The sequence below is a fragment of the Bufo bufo genome, chromosome 5 (genome assembly GCF_905171765.1).
Source record: "Bufo bufo chromosome 5, aBufBuf1.1, whole genome shotgun sequence".
In the NCBI taxonomy this organism is placed as follows: Eukaryota; Metazoa; Chordata; class Amphibia; order Anura; family Bufonidae; genus Bufo; species Bufo bufo.
In genome coordinates this window covers 106,168,168-106,184,345 of record NC_053393.1, presented here as the reverse complement: position 1 = coordinate 106,184,345, position 16,178 = coordinate 106,168,168, and the positions used below count along the sequence as shown (strand labels likewise).

General features: G+C 41.8%; 1 protein-coding gene across 1 annotated transcript in view; it reads left to right on the top strand.

Moving 5' to 3' along the window:
* Window positions 1-3,575, top strand: part of GDAP1 (ganglioside induced differentiation associated protein 1) — a 65,488-nt gene extending 61,913 nt beyond the window's left edge. The window contains exon 6 of the mRNA XM_040432292.1: window positions 2,744-3,575. Coding sequence (XP_040288226.1) covers window positions 2,744-3,129 — 386 coding nt within the window. The 3' untranslated portion in view covers window positions 3,130-3,575. The remainder of the gene's footprint in view (window positions 1-2,743) is intronic.
* Window positions 3,576-16,178: the final 12,603 nt, after the last annotated feature.

Sequence of the window (16,178 nt, the reverse complement as noted above, 5' to 3'; positions counted from 1 at the left end):
GAAGAGTTAATCTTATAAAAATGATTTTAATGCCACAGCTCCTATATTTGCTACATAATGCACCTGTATGGGTGCCTGCCAGATTTTTTGTCACAGTTAATGCTATATTCAGGGACCTGATTTGGAAGAGAGGAGTTCCACGTATTAAACTAGCAACGCTGTGCAGATCAAAAACGGATGGGGGACTCGGGGCTCCGGATCCGTGGATTTACTATTTAGCTGCCCAACTTCAACAATTGCGGGGATGGGGAGTGGAGGAAGGAATTGATAAAGCAGGAAGAATAGTGGGTCACTATCTTAAAGGCAAGAATCTGATGACGGCACTGGAAGATGGATCATTGGATAAAATGGGAAGCGACATCCCGCTACTACGGGTGATTCATAAAGTATGGTGGAAAGGCAGGTCAATAGCTGGGGTACAGGGTTATACTAGGTTCACCGCAATTTGGCCTAACCTTCTGTATGCAGAATTACATAAAGTGCCTGGTGTCCAGGTTTGGGGTAGGTATGGACTCACTTACATGCACCAGCTATATGAGGGGAATACTCTGAAAGAATATGCCCAACTTCAAAAGGAATTTATGCTCCCACACTCCCAATTCTATTTATACTTGCAGATGCGACACGCTATACGTGCTCAGGATGCAGCAGGGGGAGTTGCGCCGGCCTCCAGAAATCCGATGATTGATTTAGCTAGTTCCGGGGGTTCCACCAGAGGGGTCATATCATTGCACTATAGTAGCCTTATGGAAATGAAGTTTAAAAAGCAACCTCTTCGGTTGTATGATAAGTGGCGGGAGGATATTGACGACCTGACAGAAGAGCAATGGCGTGCAGTATTGGATGGGTTCACAGATGTTGCGGTTAGTGAAACGCATAGAATGTCACAATTGCTGTTGCTGCATAGAGTTTATCGAACACCTGTCCTTTTGAGGAGAATGGGGTACAGGTCGGATGACATGTGTCCTAGATGCGATGCACCCAATGCCACGTTGATGCACCTTATGTGGAACTGCCCTAGGTTGAGGAGATATTGGGAAGGCATAATAGATCTAATACGGAAAGTGTTTGAGATAAGAGTGGAGGCAGATGCCAGATTATGTGTATTAGGTTGCACTGAGTCAGTACAACTAGCTGCGGAGCAGAAATTAGCGGTAACCCGCATATTGTATCAAGCAAGAAAGGTGATTGCGTTCCATTGGATAGATCATGATCCTCCGGAGGTGGGGGAGCTTGTTCGTAAGGTCCACACACTGTTACAAATGGAAAACTTCGTATACCAGAAGAGAAACAACAGTAAGAAGTATGAGAGGATTTGGGGAAGGTGGAGGCAATACTACAATATTGTAGACTAATGTTGCTTAAAATAAATACTGAAATCCACATTGTCCCGGATCCACTCATATTTTTAGAGGTCACACATAGGAGACAGCGGTGTCATAGATTACTGGGAGGAGGTACGGGAGGTGTGCTGCCAAAGGGTATGGGGTATAGTCTACTGGAATGAGGAAATGGTATATACGTTCTATTATGCTGTAATGTAATGTACTGATATATTTGAAGTAAGGACATACAATATGTGTCTGAGGTGTATGTGCCGGATGTCCAGCTAAACTGTATAACTGATGCATTTCTATATTGAATGCTCTCTGGAAAAGACTTTTGGAGGGTATCTGCCTGGATCCAGGATGTTGGGGTATGGGGGGGGGACTGTTTCGTTTGTCTTATAAAATGTTTTGAAAATCTCAATAAAAACAATCTGATTTAAAAAAAAATATGTTAAACATAAAAACATGATTTAAACAATAGGTCATTTTCTGATGACACGTTCCCTTTAACCACCTAACTGTCCTTCCCGACAATCTGCTTGTACATCGTCCCATGTAAAGGGACCTTAAAGGGAACCTGTCACCTGGATTTTGTGTATAGAGCTGAGGACATGGGCTGCTAGATGGCCACTAGCACATCCGCAATACCCAGTCCCCATAGCTCTGTGTGCTTTTATTGTGTAAAAAAACCCGATTTGATACATATGCAAATTAACCTGAGATGTGTCAGAGCTTGAAAATATAACTCTTTCTCTGGTCACACAAGTAAGATATGACTCTTTTATGTTAATTTGCATATGTATCAAATCTGTTTTTTTCACACAATAAAAGCACACAGAGCTATGGGGACTGGGTACTGTGGATGTGCTAGCGGCCATCTAGTAACCCATGTCCTCAGCTCTATACACAAAATCCAGGTGACAGGTTCCCTTTAAGGTTCCCATGGTAAGTACGTGGTATGTGATAAAGTCACAGAGTTGCAAATTATCCTATTTGTGTGATTGTCAATGTGGTTGTTGGGCTGCAGTGACTTCAAAGTAATTTTCTGAGACCCCTGAAAACTGAGGTACATACTGTGTCAGAAAACATCTAAATAAGGCTTACTCGCCATCCGATCCTCTGTGTTCCAGCGCCACCGCTCCGGTTCTCCTTGCTCTGCAGTGATGATGTCCCTGACTACCCCTTGTGATTGCTGCAGCCAATTATTTGCCTCGCTGATCACACGGGTAGTCAGGAATGCCATCCTACAGCACCAGAAATGAAGACCAGCGGAGAAGGAGACAGGTCAGTAAGACATATTTGATTATTTTATAACATTCCTGGCCTTTTTGGGGGTCTCAGAACACCCCTTTAAGTGCAATAAAACAGTATGTGTTGTAAGACCAGATTTCTTTCCTTTCCTCTCTTGTACACAGAAGAAGGGTCGGGCAGTCAGTCCTGGCTGTGTGGACAGTTCTTCAGCCTGGCAGACGTATCGTTAGCTGTCACTCTGCACCGATTGAAGTTCCTTGGATTTGCTAGAAGAAACTGGGGGAATGGAAAACGTCCTAATTTGGAGGCATATTATGAAAGAATCTTGCAAAGGAAGACTTTCAGTCAAGTTCTCGGAAATGTTAATAACATTTTAATCTCTGCTGTATTGCCGACTGCATTCCGCGTGGCCAAAAAACGAGCCCCTTCTATTCTCGGCGCTACCGTCATGATGGGATTGCTGGCGGGTGCAGGCTACATTTGTTTCCTCTGCGTTAGAAAAAGACTTTTTAATGCATTCTCATCTATTAGGTCAAAACACTTTTTTTAGTTGACCTTAAAGAGGATGTCTCACTTCAGCAAATGGCATTTATTATGTAGAGAAAGTTAATACAAGGCACTTACTAATGTATTGTTATTATCCATATTGCCTCCTTTGCTGGCTGGATTCATTTTTCCATCACGTTATCCACTGCTCATCTCCATGTTACGACCACCCTGTAATCCAGCATCGGTGACCGCGCTTGCACACTATGGGAAAAAGCTCAGGCCATACTGATAGCCAGGACCCTGGGCGTAGGCTGGCACTTTTTCCTATAGTGGGCAAGCACGACCTTCACAGATGGATTGCAGGGTGGTCGTAACCATGGATACGAGCAGTGCATAATGTAATGAAAAAATGAATGAGACCAGCAGGAGGAGGAAATATGGATAATCCCAATACATTAGTAAGTGTCTTGTATTAACTTTCTCTACATGATAAATGCCATTTGGAGTGAGACAACCACTTTAAGCTGAAGTAGCTTAAATGTAATACTAAAAGGTGAAACACTTCTTAATTATCCTACACAGGCGCTTACACTTGTTTTACCTAACGCTGCGGTACCGCCACCGCTGCTAATCAAAGGAATGATGTGTGTAATATGTCTATTAGGTACTGCACAATATACTTCCTGTATGGCTCCCCTACCCGTCAGTACTCACGAGCCCGCAGTGTACAGTGACTCAGATACTCACAAATTGGTAAATACCTGCTTTCTGGGTGTTCATCTGTTTGGCGGTCTGTCCGGCGTCTTTCTTGATTTTCTTTTTCTTTTGTCACGTCCAGGATAAAGGGAGGTACAGGAGGCTGGACCCTATTGGTTTAGGTTTAGTATTGAGCTTGCCCCGGCCGGTGGCACAGCTCAATTTTTTGAAAAAGCCACTGCGTGACGTCACGGCAAGAGCTACGGTAGGCTAGGAGGACCAAAATTACTCAAACGCGTTTCGAATAGTACGCTATTCTTCCTCTTGCCGTGACGTCACGCAGCGGCTTTTTCAAAAAATTGAGCTGTGCCACCGGCCGGGGCAAGCTCAATACTAAACCTAAACCAATAGGGTCCAGCCTCCTGTACCTCCCTTTATCCTGGACGTGACAAAAGAAAAAGAAAATCAAGAAAGACGCCGGACAGACCGCCAAACAGATGAACACCCAGAAAGCAGGTATTTACCAATTTGTGAGTATCTGAGTCACTGTACACGGGTAGGGGAGCTATACAGGAAGTATAGTACTGACGGGTAGGGGAGCTATACAGGAAGTATAGTACTGACGGGTAGGGGAGCTATACAGGAAGTATAGTACTGACGGGTAGGGGAGCTATACAGGAAGTATAGTACTGACGGGTAGGGGAGCTAAACAGGAAGTATATCGCGCAGTACCTAATAGACATAATACTAAAAGGTACTTCTGAAGACATGAGAACATATGAGCATTGTGACAAAGTATGACACCTGATTCGGGGTGGTGAAAATAAAGCCATTCTCATTATATACATGTCCCAACCGCATGTGATGTCACCACAATAAACTATATGTGGCATTTACGTAGATTGTTATCTGTATTTATCCCCTTGTGCGCTCCATTGAACTGGTCCTTATAATAATATTAAGGCTATATTACACTGACCGATATTTCGGCCAGTAATCGCCAACGAGCGTTCGCATGATCATCATTCGTCTTGCAGTGTATTGCCCAATGAACAAGCAAAGGCTCGTTCATCTGAAAATTCAGATTTTTAAGCATCATGATCGTGGCGGCAGATGGCGCTGCCTAATAGTGACCCGCTGCTGGCAAACCACTAGACAGTATGGGGACGAGCGATGGCATAGAGATTGCTCCTCCCCATGCTGCGGAGGAAATGGCTGCATGTAACAGCAGCGGTCTTCTCCGGCAGCTAGCAAGCGTTTGGTGGGAGAGAACCCTTCCTTCCCGCCAATCGCTTGCCGATCTGCCTGTCTAATACAGGCTTTACAGTTTCAGCAAATAAAGGTTAATAAATATATAGTGCAAATGTATATAGATTTTTCTACATTTGTGTATCAATTCATTAACGTTTTCACGGTAGCAGTCATTGAGTAGTTGGCGTGAATAGAAATGTGTCTCACGATGGATACAGGGCTTTTTTCTGTTAGGGTAATGCTACGCAAGGAAGACAGCGCAGTATAGGTTCCCTAATAAATGACAGCAAGCAGAGATCTTGAAAACCATGAGGAATTGCTACACAAAGTATATTGGAAAAATGTTATAACTTTTAAAGGATTGTTTCTGGGAGAATATTGATGACATATCCTTAGGATAGGTCATCAATATATGACGGCTGGGGGTCTGACTCCCGCCACCCCCCACCGATAAGCTGTTTGAAGAGGCTATGTGCTCCTCCTCACAGCGGCAGTGCTTGTTATTGCAGCCCAGGTCTATCCTCACTTGAATGAGACAGAGCTGCGCCTAAGCCATGTGAATGATGCATGTGATGTCACCGGTCTAGGGTGAGGCCTAGTCGCTGCAGCCTTTTCCAACCGCTCATTTCCGAGGTGCTTGGAGTCTGAACCTTTTCTTAGGCTACATGCACACAACAGTGAAAAAAAATGTCAGTTAAGAACAGACATTTTTAACTGATATTTTTTTAACTGATGCCTTTCTGAGAAAAGGACGTTAAAAATGGACCCATTCAATTGTATGGGGGCAGTCTGTCAGTGAAAAACGGACAAGATAGAGCATGTTCTATTTTTTTACGTCCGTTTTTCAAAAAAACTGCCGTGTGAATAACCCCATAGACTACCATCGGTCTGAAAACGGACATGCGATGGCCGTTAAAAAAATGTGTGCGTGTAGCCTTATAGAACTATATATCAATCTGCTCAGCTCCTCCTGCTCTGTAAAATGCTGCCTGCGGATTATTTAGGTTCCATTTAAGTATACAAAAATAGCCTTCATTTGCTGATTTTTCTTTGCCGATAACTGTTTCGAAAAGTTAAAGGCACAAATGGGGCATGTTTCCTGTGGCACTGTTCATTTCTCCCTAGATGTACAGCCCTGCCATTATATATCCTATAGGACAGGGGTAGTGGCATTTTTAAACACACTGCCAAAAATGTTAAAAACTGTTTAGGCTATAGATTTGGCCTCTATGACCCCACTCATGTTTCCTGTCAAGGGGCCCTATTTCTAAGGTTGGGCAAAGAGGCTTAATCCAGTGGTCCTTACAGGATAGCGCTGTCTGCATCGCTGCTTACCTAACAAAATGCTCCTGTGTAAAGTAGACAATTGTGAGGTTGAAAATCGAGCCAAAAGCAAAAGGAAAGTTTTTGTCTTCTGAACTGAAAAAAATGTTGTTGTTTTTTTAACCCCTTCAACCCAGGGCCTGTTTTCACCTTCCTGCCCAGGCCATTTTTTGCAAATCTGACCAGTGTCACTTTATGTGGTGATAACTTTAAAACTCTTTTACTTATACAGGCCATTCTGAGATTGTTTTCTCGTCACATATTGTACTTCATGACAGTGGTAAAAATAAGTAAAAAAAATAAAACATTTTTATTCATAAAAAAATACCAAATTTACCAAAAATTTTGAAAAATTTGCAAATTTCAATTTCTCTACCTTTATAATAGATAGTAATACCTTCAAAAATAGTAATTACTTTACATTCCCCATATGTCTACTTCATGTTTGGATCATTTTGAAAATGACATTTTATTTTTTGGGGACGTTAGAAGGCTGAGAAGTTTGGAAGCAAATCTTGAAATTGTTTGGAAAATTTCCAAAACCCACTTTTTAAGGACCAGTTCAGGTCTGAAGTCACTTTGTGAGGCTTACATAATAGAAACCACCCAAAAATGACCCCATTTTAGAAACTACACCCCTCAAGGTATACAAAACTGATTTTACAAACTTTCTTAACCCTTCAGGTGTTCCACAAGAATTTCAGAATTTCACTTTTTTGGCAGATTTTACATTTTAATCCATTTTTTCCAGTAGCAAAGCAAGGGTTAACAGCCAAATAAAACAATATTTATTACCCTGATTCTGCGGTTTACAGAAACACCCCACATGTGATCGTAAACTGCTGTACGGGCACACGGCAGGGCGCAGAAAGAAAGGAATGACATATGGTTTTTGGAAGGCAAATTTAGCTGAACTGGTTTTTAGATGCATGTCCCATTTGAAGCCCCCGTGATGCACCCCTACAGCAGAAACTCAAAAAAGTTACCACATTTTGGAAACTACGGGATAAGGTGCCAGTTTTACTGGTACTATTTTGGGGTACATATGATTTTTTATTGCTCTATATTACGTTTTTTGTGAGGCAAGGTAACAAAAAATGGATGTTTTGGCACCGTTTTTATTTTATTTTTACAGCGTTTAACCGAGGGATTAGGTCATGTGACTTTTTATAGAGCAGATTGTTACGCACGTGGCAATACCTAATATGTATACTTTTTTTTATTTTTTTCACATCTTTTTCAGGTAGGGTCTCATTTTTTGCGGCATGAGGTGACGGTCTGATTTGTACTATTTTGGGGGGCATAAGCCTTTTTGATCACTTGCTGTTGCAATTTTTGTGATGTAATGTGACAAAAATTGCTTTTTTTTTTTACAGTGATCACCTGAGTGGTTAGGTCATGTGATATTTTTATAGAGCTGTTTGTTACGGACGTGGCGATACCTAATATGTATACTTTTTTTTTTTTTTTTTCACTTTAGCACAATAATAGCAGTTTTGACACAAAAAAAATTATGCTTTAGTGTCTCCATGTTCTGAGAGCTATAGTTTTTTTTTTTTGGGCAATTGTCTTAGGTAGGGGCTCATTTTTTGCGGGATGAGGTGACAGTTTTATTGATACCATTTTGGGGGGCATGTGCCTTTTTGATCGCTTGGTGTTGCACTTTTTGTGATCTAAGGTGACAAAAATGTTTTTTTTTTACACAGTTTTTATTTTTATTTTTTTATGGTGTTTATCGGACAGGGTGGATCATGTCATATATTTATAGAGCCGGTTATTACGGACGCGGCGATACCTAATATGTGTTTTCTTTCTGTTTTTTTATTATAAAATAAGGGGAAAGGGGCGTTTTTTTTCTTTTTTACTTTATTAATTTTCTTACTTTATTAATTTTATTAAAAACAATTTTTTTTAAACTTTTTTTTACTTTACTTTATGACATTCACTTTTGGGGGTCTGATCCCCTCTGCAATGCATTATAATACATCTGTATTGTAATGCATTACCTGTAAGTGTATGACACTGAGTCATACACTAACAGGTTGCCTAGGAGACGGGCCTGAGGCTGGATCTCCTCGGCTCCCGTAGAAGGCAGTTCCCGATGCCGTGCAAGGCATTGGGCAGCCTCTGCACGGCATCGGGCTGCCTTGTGTCGCATCGGGTCCCCGCCACAGCAGCGCGGGGACTCGATGCTCTCCCTCACCCGACACAAACCTCTTCTATGTCGCGGTCAGCGCGGACCGCGGCATAGAAGGGGTTAATCCGCCGGCATCGGCTTTTACATCGATGCCGCCGGATACAGCAGGGGCCCGGCTACCGCGGACTGCCGGGCCCCTGCAGTGATCGCTCGCGCACCACTCTGGTGCCCGCGCGATCACTATGACGTACTATTACGACAAATTGCGGGAACTCAGTGGTTCCCATGACGTAACAGTACGTCAAAGGTCGGGAAGGGGTTAAATAAAGTTTTCAATAATAGAAAGTAGAGCACTACAGCGTCATATACAGCAAGCAGTGCCATAAACACATAAATATATGCAAGAACAAAATACATCCATAACCACATGTGAACAGTATTCCTGCTCCGTGTAAATGATGATCATCCATGTGCCTGCCCTGTCAGCTCTCATGACATGTCTGTTTTATTCATATAACAGTTCTGGAGAGTCTTTTCTCCGAACTCTAAAATGGACCCATTCAGTCATTGAGTAGTAGTTCTTGCCCCACTTGAGAGAGTAGGTTAAACATTTTGTATGTAAATTCCACCAGACGTAAATCCCCGTTAATGTATAGTAAAAAGTTATAGAAGTCGTCATTCATGAAGTGTTCTTCAGGTCTGACAACCAGCTCAAAATCCACACTGCGGGTGAAAAGACAGGAGGTTAAAATCGGGACATCCATTGATTTTGGTTTTAGGTTTGTTCTCTTTGGCAGCTGTACTTAAAAAATAGAATTTATTTAATGAATGAAAACTAAACTCAGTGTCAGTAGTAAGGAGGACGCAATCAGAGTATTTAGTCATTAAAGGTTTAATGACAGAAAAGAAGAAAACCCTATAGAGTTGTGTGCTAGTAGATAGTCATACTGCCATTTACCACCAGGTGTCAGCAGTGTACCACAGCTCTCGTTCTGGCTGCATTCCTAATGCTCTTCCACATTACTGATGGGGAGTTTAGATTTTGTTAGCAAAATATATTCTAGTAAAGTACATTATATCTAGTAAAATACAACGTCCTGATTTTAACACTCTGCCCCTTCACCTGCAGGGGTGACATTAAGCTGTCTGTTAGACCTCATCAACATTTCGTAGCTGAAAAAAGAGCAAAAGGTTATATTTGAGTATTAGGCCTCTTTCACATGACCGTATGGCTTTTTCAGTGTTTTGCGGTCCATTTTTTGCGGATCCGTTCCGTTTTGTGTTTCCATTTTTGTTCTGTTTTTCCGTATGGCATATACAGTATACAGTAATTACATAGAAAAAATTGAGCTGGGCATAACATTTTCAATAGATGGTTCCGCAAAAAACGGAACGGATATGGAAGACATACGGATGCATTTCTGTATGTGTTCAGTTTTTTTTGCGGACCCATTGACTTGAATAAAGCCACGGAACGTGATTTGCGGGCAATAATAGGACACGTTCTATCTTTCAACGGAACGGAAATATGGAAACGGAATGCATACGGAGTACATTCCGTTTTTTTTTGCGGAACCATTCAGCCACCCTGAGTCAATACTTTGTAGGACCACCTTTCACTGCAATTATAGCTGTAAGTCATTTGGGGTATGTCTCTACCTGCTTTGTACATCTAGAGGCTGACATTTTTGCCTATTCTTCTTTGCAAAATAGCTCACGCTCAGTCAGATTGGATGGAGAGCGTCTGTGAACAGGAATTTTCAAGTCTTGCAACAGATTCTCAATGGGATTTAGGTCTGGACTTTGACTGGGCCATTCTAACACATGAATATGTTTTGATCTGAACCATTCCATTGTAGCTCTGGCTGTATGTGTAAGCCGTGTACCGGGGTGGGCTCCCCAGGATACAGCGAAGTCACGAACAAGGAAAACGACTCTTGACTCCAGCTCTTGTAGGACAGACTTTGTTTTACTGTTGTGGTCCATTCACACGTCCGCAATTTTTTTCCGGATTTTGCAGACCCATTCATTTTCAATGGGGCCAGAACGGATGCTATGTGCTGTTCCCATTTCCGGATCCGCAATTCCGTTCCCCCCAAAAAAATAGAACATGTCCTATTCTTGGCCGCAACTGCAGACAAGAAAAGGCATTTTCTGTTATAGTGCCGGCGATGTGCAGTCTGCGAAATGCGGAACGCACATTGCCAGTGTCCATGTTTTGCGGATCCGCAAACACCTACGGACGTGTGAATGGACCCTTACGGGATATCAAACACACTCCCAATTGCAGTGAACATAAAATCAGATTACATACACTCAGCCCGGAGGCTGAGACCCCTGTGTCGCACATGGCGCCCTACAATGGTAGCCAGAAAACACTTGCGCAATTTACCTACTGCGAGCAGAGCTAACTCTGCTTTGCCATACCTGTTATTACCCTGAAGAACAGGAACAATCGTGTGTGTGTGTGAGATACAGGCTAGCCCGCGGTGCAACACAGTAGCTTACAATCTTACCAGACTATACAGTACTATCTATACATATAACCAAAGAAAAGAACAGCACCTCCAGACAGAATCGCAGGTGCAAGCTACCAAGGCAACAATGTACAAAAACACAAAAAAGTAGCAGCACACTACTAAATGCACTAAGACTGGGTGAACAGGTGAATGTGTGAAAAGGGTCAAAGACATGACGCCCATACTTACTATTAAGCGGGGTAGAAGCTCTTAGCGGATATAATTGATCAAAAATATGTCGGGCCCATCTACCAGACGTCAAGGTGTCTTCTAATCAGATGGGATCTACTCTAACACGGAGTGTCCAGCTCCATTGTTACTCTGACTAAAAGCACCAGGGGTGGGATTTTGTCTGGAGGTGCTGTTCTTTTCTTTGGTTATATGTATATATAAATAAATAGTAGCAGGCAACACTTACAAGTGGAGTACGTATTTATTTACTAAAATCAGGACAATGCCTAAAATAATCACCAGCAATAATAAAAATAGCAATGAATAAAATAGTGATGGATCCAGAAGCATACACAAACAAATAAAATAGATACATAAATCAGTATCCCATAATCAGCGCAGTTTATATAACAGCAACTGAGTTGATGAGTGTTGCAATTCACAGAGGGGGATAGGACAAGTTCAGTTCACTTCCATTTTCTGATATAATTGTAGCAGCATAGAATAGGAAATAGAAAGTATATATATCGCCAAATTCACCGCAATTTGTTGCAATATAGGCAGGGTGACAGTGGTTGGTAGAAAACTATCAATGTCAGCGCTTTGATTTTTAAATAAAATTTGTCATATGGCAGAGACGAAGGCAGTTCGTGAAGGACCTGCAATGAGGGCAAGAGGATCATAAGCCGGTATACCTTAGTGCGGCGTCCCGCATGTTCTTTGGTATTTAAACCGGCGCTTACCTCTCCAGAAGTTTTCCCTCTGCAGTCCCGTTAATCCTGTGTGTTGTCCGTATCTGCGTGCAGGCTTTCTCAGCGTCCCACGTGGAATAGTGCTTGTGTTTGCGATGTTTCAACGTGGTCCTGACGTCAGCGATAACACAGAGATTACCACCTATACGTAGTTTCAATGTCAGGAGGCGGTGCGTTAACTTCAATGGAATACCTGTATAGGGATATTCACATTGCTCTGTCCATGCGCTTTAAGCCTCATGCACACAACAGTGTTTTTTCACTGTCAGTGATTTGGCTTCAGTGGTCCGTGTCCGATTTTGCTTCAGTTGTGTTTCCTTGTGTCTTCCTTTTTTTTTGTCTGACAGGGGAAAAAAAGGAAGGTTAATGAAAAGTGTAATTTGATTGCACCAAGGTCTTGTAGAAAAAAACGGACGTGGACACGGATGACATACCAGTTGTGCATCCGTTTTTTTTGACGGACCGATTGACTTGAATGGGTCCGTCCTCCGTTTTCCACTGACAAGAATAGGACAGGTTATATATTTTTTTTGACGGACTGGAATCACAGACGCGGAGAAAAAACGGAGGACTATCAGTTTTTTTTCACAGCTCCATAGAAATGAATGGGAACTCCGCTAAACTGTGAAAAATGACACGGATGCACACAACGGTCGTGTGCATGAGGCCTTATAGTTATAAGATAATCCTATAATTCTTTGTCTTTGGCTTGCAAGCAAAGTTCACCCCCAACATCCCCATAAGCGTTTCGGGACCTCTAGTCCCTTCATCAGTGGGTGGGGGTAACATATTCTGTGCTGATTTTATAGGGTGCGAGTATCCACTTTAAATGTCTAGATAAATTTCACCTGATGTTTAATTGATCTGTGGGTGTTATTTCCAAGACTGTGGATTTAGATTCATTTAAACTATGCAATATGCAAAAAATGTATGGCAATTAGTCAAAGATTTGGCAATACATTATATGTAAAACATTGCAATATTATCACTATCGACAACCAACAAGCAAACCAACATTTAATTCATCAATATTCATATGCAGCAATCTTTTTTTTTAGCTTTCTGTGATTTTTCAGTGCGTGATTAAAAGTTCACAACATTGTATATTTATAGAGATATATAACAATAAAGATATATAGAGATTTATATCTATAAAAATATTTTAATAGAATTTTTTTTAATAAAAAATCCTTAATAGAAAATCTTTAATAAAAAATCTTTAATGAAAAATCCTTAATAAAAAAATCCCTTGATAAAAAAGTTTGCTATAATTCCTTTAAAAACATATAAATCTTTCCTTTTATTTTATTTTTTTTATAAAATATTCTTCCACATGCAGAAAATTCTAAATATTTATGGCATATACACTCACCTAAAGAATTATTAGGAACACCTGTTCTATTTCTCATTAATGCAATTATCTAGTCAACCAATCACATGGCAGTTGCTTCAATGCATTTAGGGTGTGGTCCTGGTCAAGACAATCTCCTGAACTCCAAACTGAATGTCGGAATGGGAAAGAAAGGTGATTTAAGCAATTTTGAGCGTGGCATGGTTGTTGGTGCCAGACGGGCCGGTCTGAGTATTTCACAATCTGCTCAGTTACTGGGATTTTCACTCACAACCATTTCTAGGGTTTACAAAGAATGGTGTGAAAAGGGAAAAACATCCAGTATGCGGCAGTCCTGTGGGCAAAAATGCCTTGTGGATGCTAGAGGTCAGAGGAGAATGGGCCGACTGATTCAAGCTGATAGAAGAGCAACGTTGACTGAAATAACCACTCGTTACAACCGAGGTATGCAGCAAAGCATTTGTGAAGCCACAACACGCACAACCTTGAGGCGGATGGGCTACAACAGCAGAAGACCCCACCGGGTACCACTCATCTCCACTACAAATAGGAAAAAGAGGCTACAATTTGCACGAGCTGACCAAAATTGGACTGTTGAAGACTGGGAAAATGTTGCCTGGTCTGATGAGTCTCGATTTCTGTTGAGACATTCAAATGGTAGAGTCCGAATTTGGCGTAAACAGAATGAGAACATGTATCCATCCTCTGATGGCTACTTCCACTAAGGTATACCGGCTTATGATCCTCTTGCCCTCATTGCAGGTCCTTCACGAACTGCCTTCGTCTCTGCCATATGACAAATTTCATTTAAAAATCAAAGCGCTGACATTGATAGTTTTCTACCAACCACTGTCACCCTGCCTATATTGCAACAAATTGCGGTGAATTTGGCGATATATATACTTTCTATTTCCTATTCTATGCTGCTACAATTATATCAGAAAATGGAAGTGAACTGAACTTGTCCTATCCCCCTCTGTAAATTGCAACACTCATCAACTCAGTTGCTGTTATATAAACTACACTGCTTATGGGATACTGATTTATTTATCTATTTTCTTTGTTTGTGTATGCTTCTGGATCCATCACTATTTTATTCATTGCTATTTTTATTATTGCTGGTGATTATTTTAGGCATTGTCCTGATTTTAGTAAATAAATACGTACTACACTTGTAAGTGTTGCCTGCTACTATTTATTTAGCTATTTATTACTAGATTGGGCGAGTCTTTTAGCAGTGCACCTATCCATCATTACTCCTGGTTGAGCAACCCAATATTCCTTTGTTTCCATTATATGTATATATAGTAGAGAAATAAGGCGTCCTCTGTGGAACTTAGCACTCCCCACCCACCCCCTGGTGCTTTTAGTCAGAGTTAGGCCTCATGCACGCGACAGTTGTTTTTCTTGGCCTCCGTTCCGCTTTTTTTGCGGATAGGATGGGGACCCATTAATTTCAATGGGTCAGCAAAAAAATGCTGATAGTTCATCCGTTTGTGTTCCGCGTCCGTTGTCCGTGTTTCCCTTCAGTAAAAAAAATAGTGCATGTCCTACTTTTTTCACATTTGCGAACAAGGATAGGCATTTATTACAAGGGATCTGTGGAAAAAAATGGATCCTCCAAAAAAGTGCTCTACTTGCCTGGGCTGTCAGTTTAGGTGGACGGCCATGTCTTGGTAGGTTTGCAGTTGTGCCATACTCCTTCCATTTTTGGAAGATGGATTGAAAGTGCTTTGTGATATGTTCAAAACTTGAGATATTTTTGTATAACCTAACCCTGCTTTACACTTCTCCACAACTTTTTCCCTGACCTGTCTGGTGTGTTCTATGGTTTTCCTGATGCTGTTTGATCTCTAATGTTCTCTAACAAACCTCTGAGGCCTTCCCAGAACAGCTGTAGTTATACTGAGAATAAATTACCCACACGAGGACTCTATTTACTTCTGAAGGCAATTGCTCGCACTGGATTTTATTTAGGGGTATCAGAGTACAGGGGGCTAAATACAAATGAACACCAAACTTTCAAGATTCTTATTTATTAAAAATGTTGAAAACCATGTGTCATTTTCTTTTCACTTTACCCATACTAGCTAGTTTGTGTTGGTCAATCACATAGAATCCCAATAAAATGCATTTAAGTTTGTGAGTGTAACGTGAAAAAATGTGAAAAAGTTCCAGTGGTATGAATGCTTTTTTAAGGCACTGTATATATTGTTTTATTGTTATCTGGCTGTTTGTTCCAGCAGGATATGGATACTGTCACAAAGAAGGGGAGGGGATGGTGCACCACTGACTCCACCCACACCTCTGTCCCTGCCTACTTGCACTATCCGTCCTAGGTAACGGAGTACAACTTGGTGGCGTTTCCTAGCCTTGGTAAGTGCGGAGGGACAAACAAAACAGACAAACATAGAATAGTCAACAAGCCAAGTCAGAACCAGGAGATAACTACAGTACCAGAGGATAAGCAAAGACGGGTCAAAAACAAGCCAAAGTCAAATACCAGGAGAAGTGAAGCAGACACAAGGAGCAAGCAAGGACGGAGATGATAAACCAATCAGGAGTCAAAAGACACTGGATAGGACCTTATTCACAGGCAACCTGTGGCCAGCAGGTTGCCTGTATATATAGTGGGGAAGAGGAGTCATGTGACGTGGCCAGCACCACATGACTCATTCCCCTGCAACCAGCCGGGCGCCGAGTGGTCAGCTCGGCGCTCAGACTCCATATAGTTGCCATGGGAGTGGAGGACGCCGACCACGCTAAGGAGGTGAGTGCGACTCGGTCCTCTTCGCCCCCCGTTGCTGTGGAGATGAGGACGCAGTGCACGTCCTCGCTCCGTACTAGCCGCAGGGTGCCGGCGGCACTGAGGGAGAATGTGAAGCCGGCGCCTTGTGACAGATACCCACC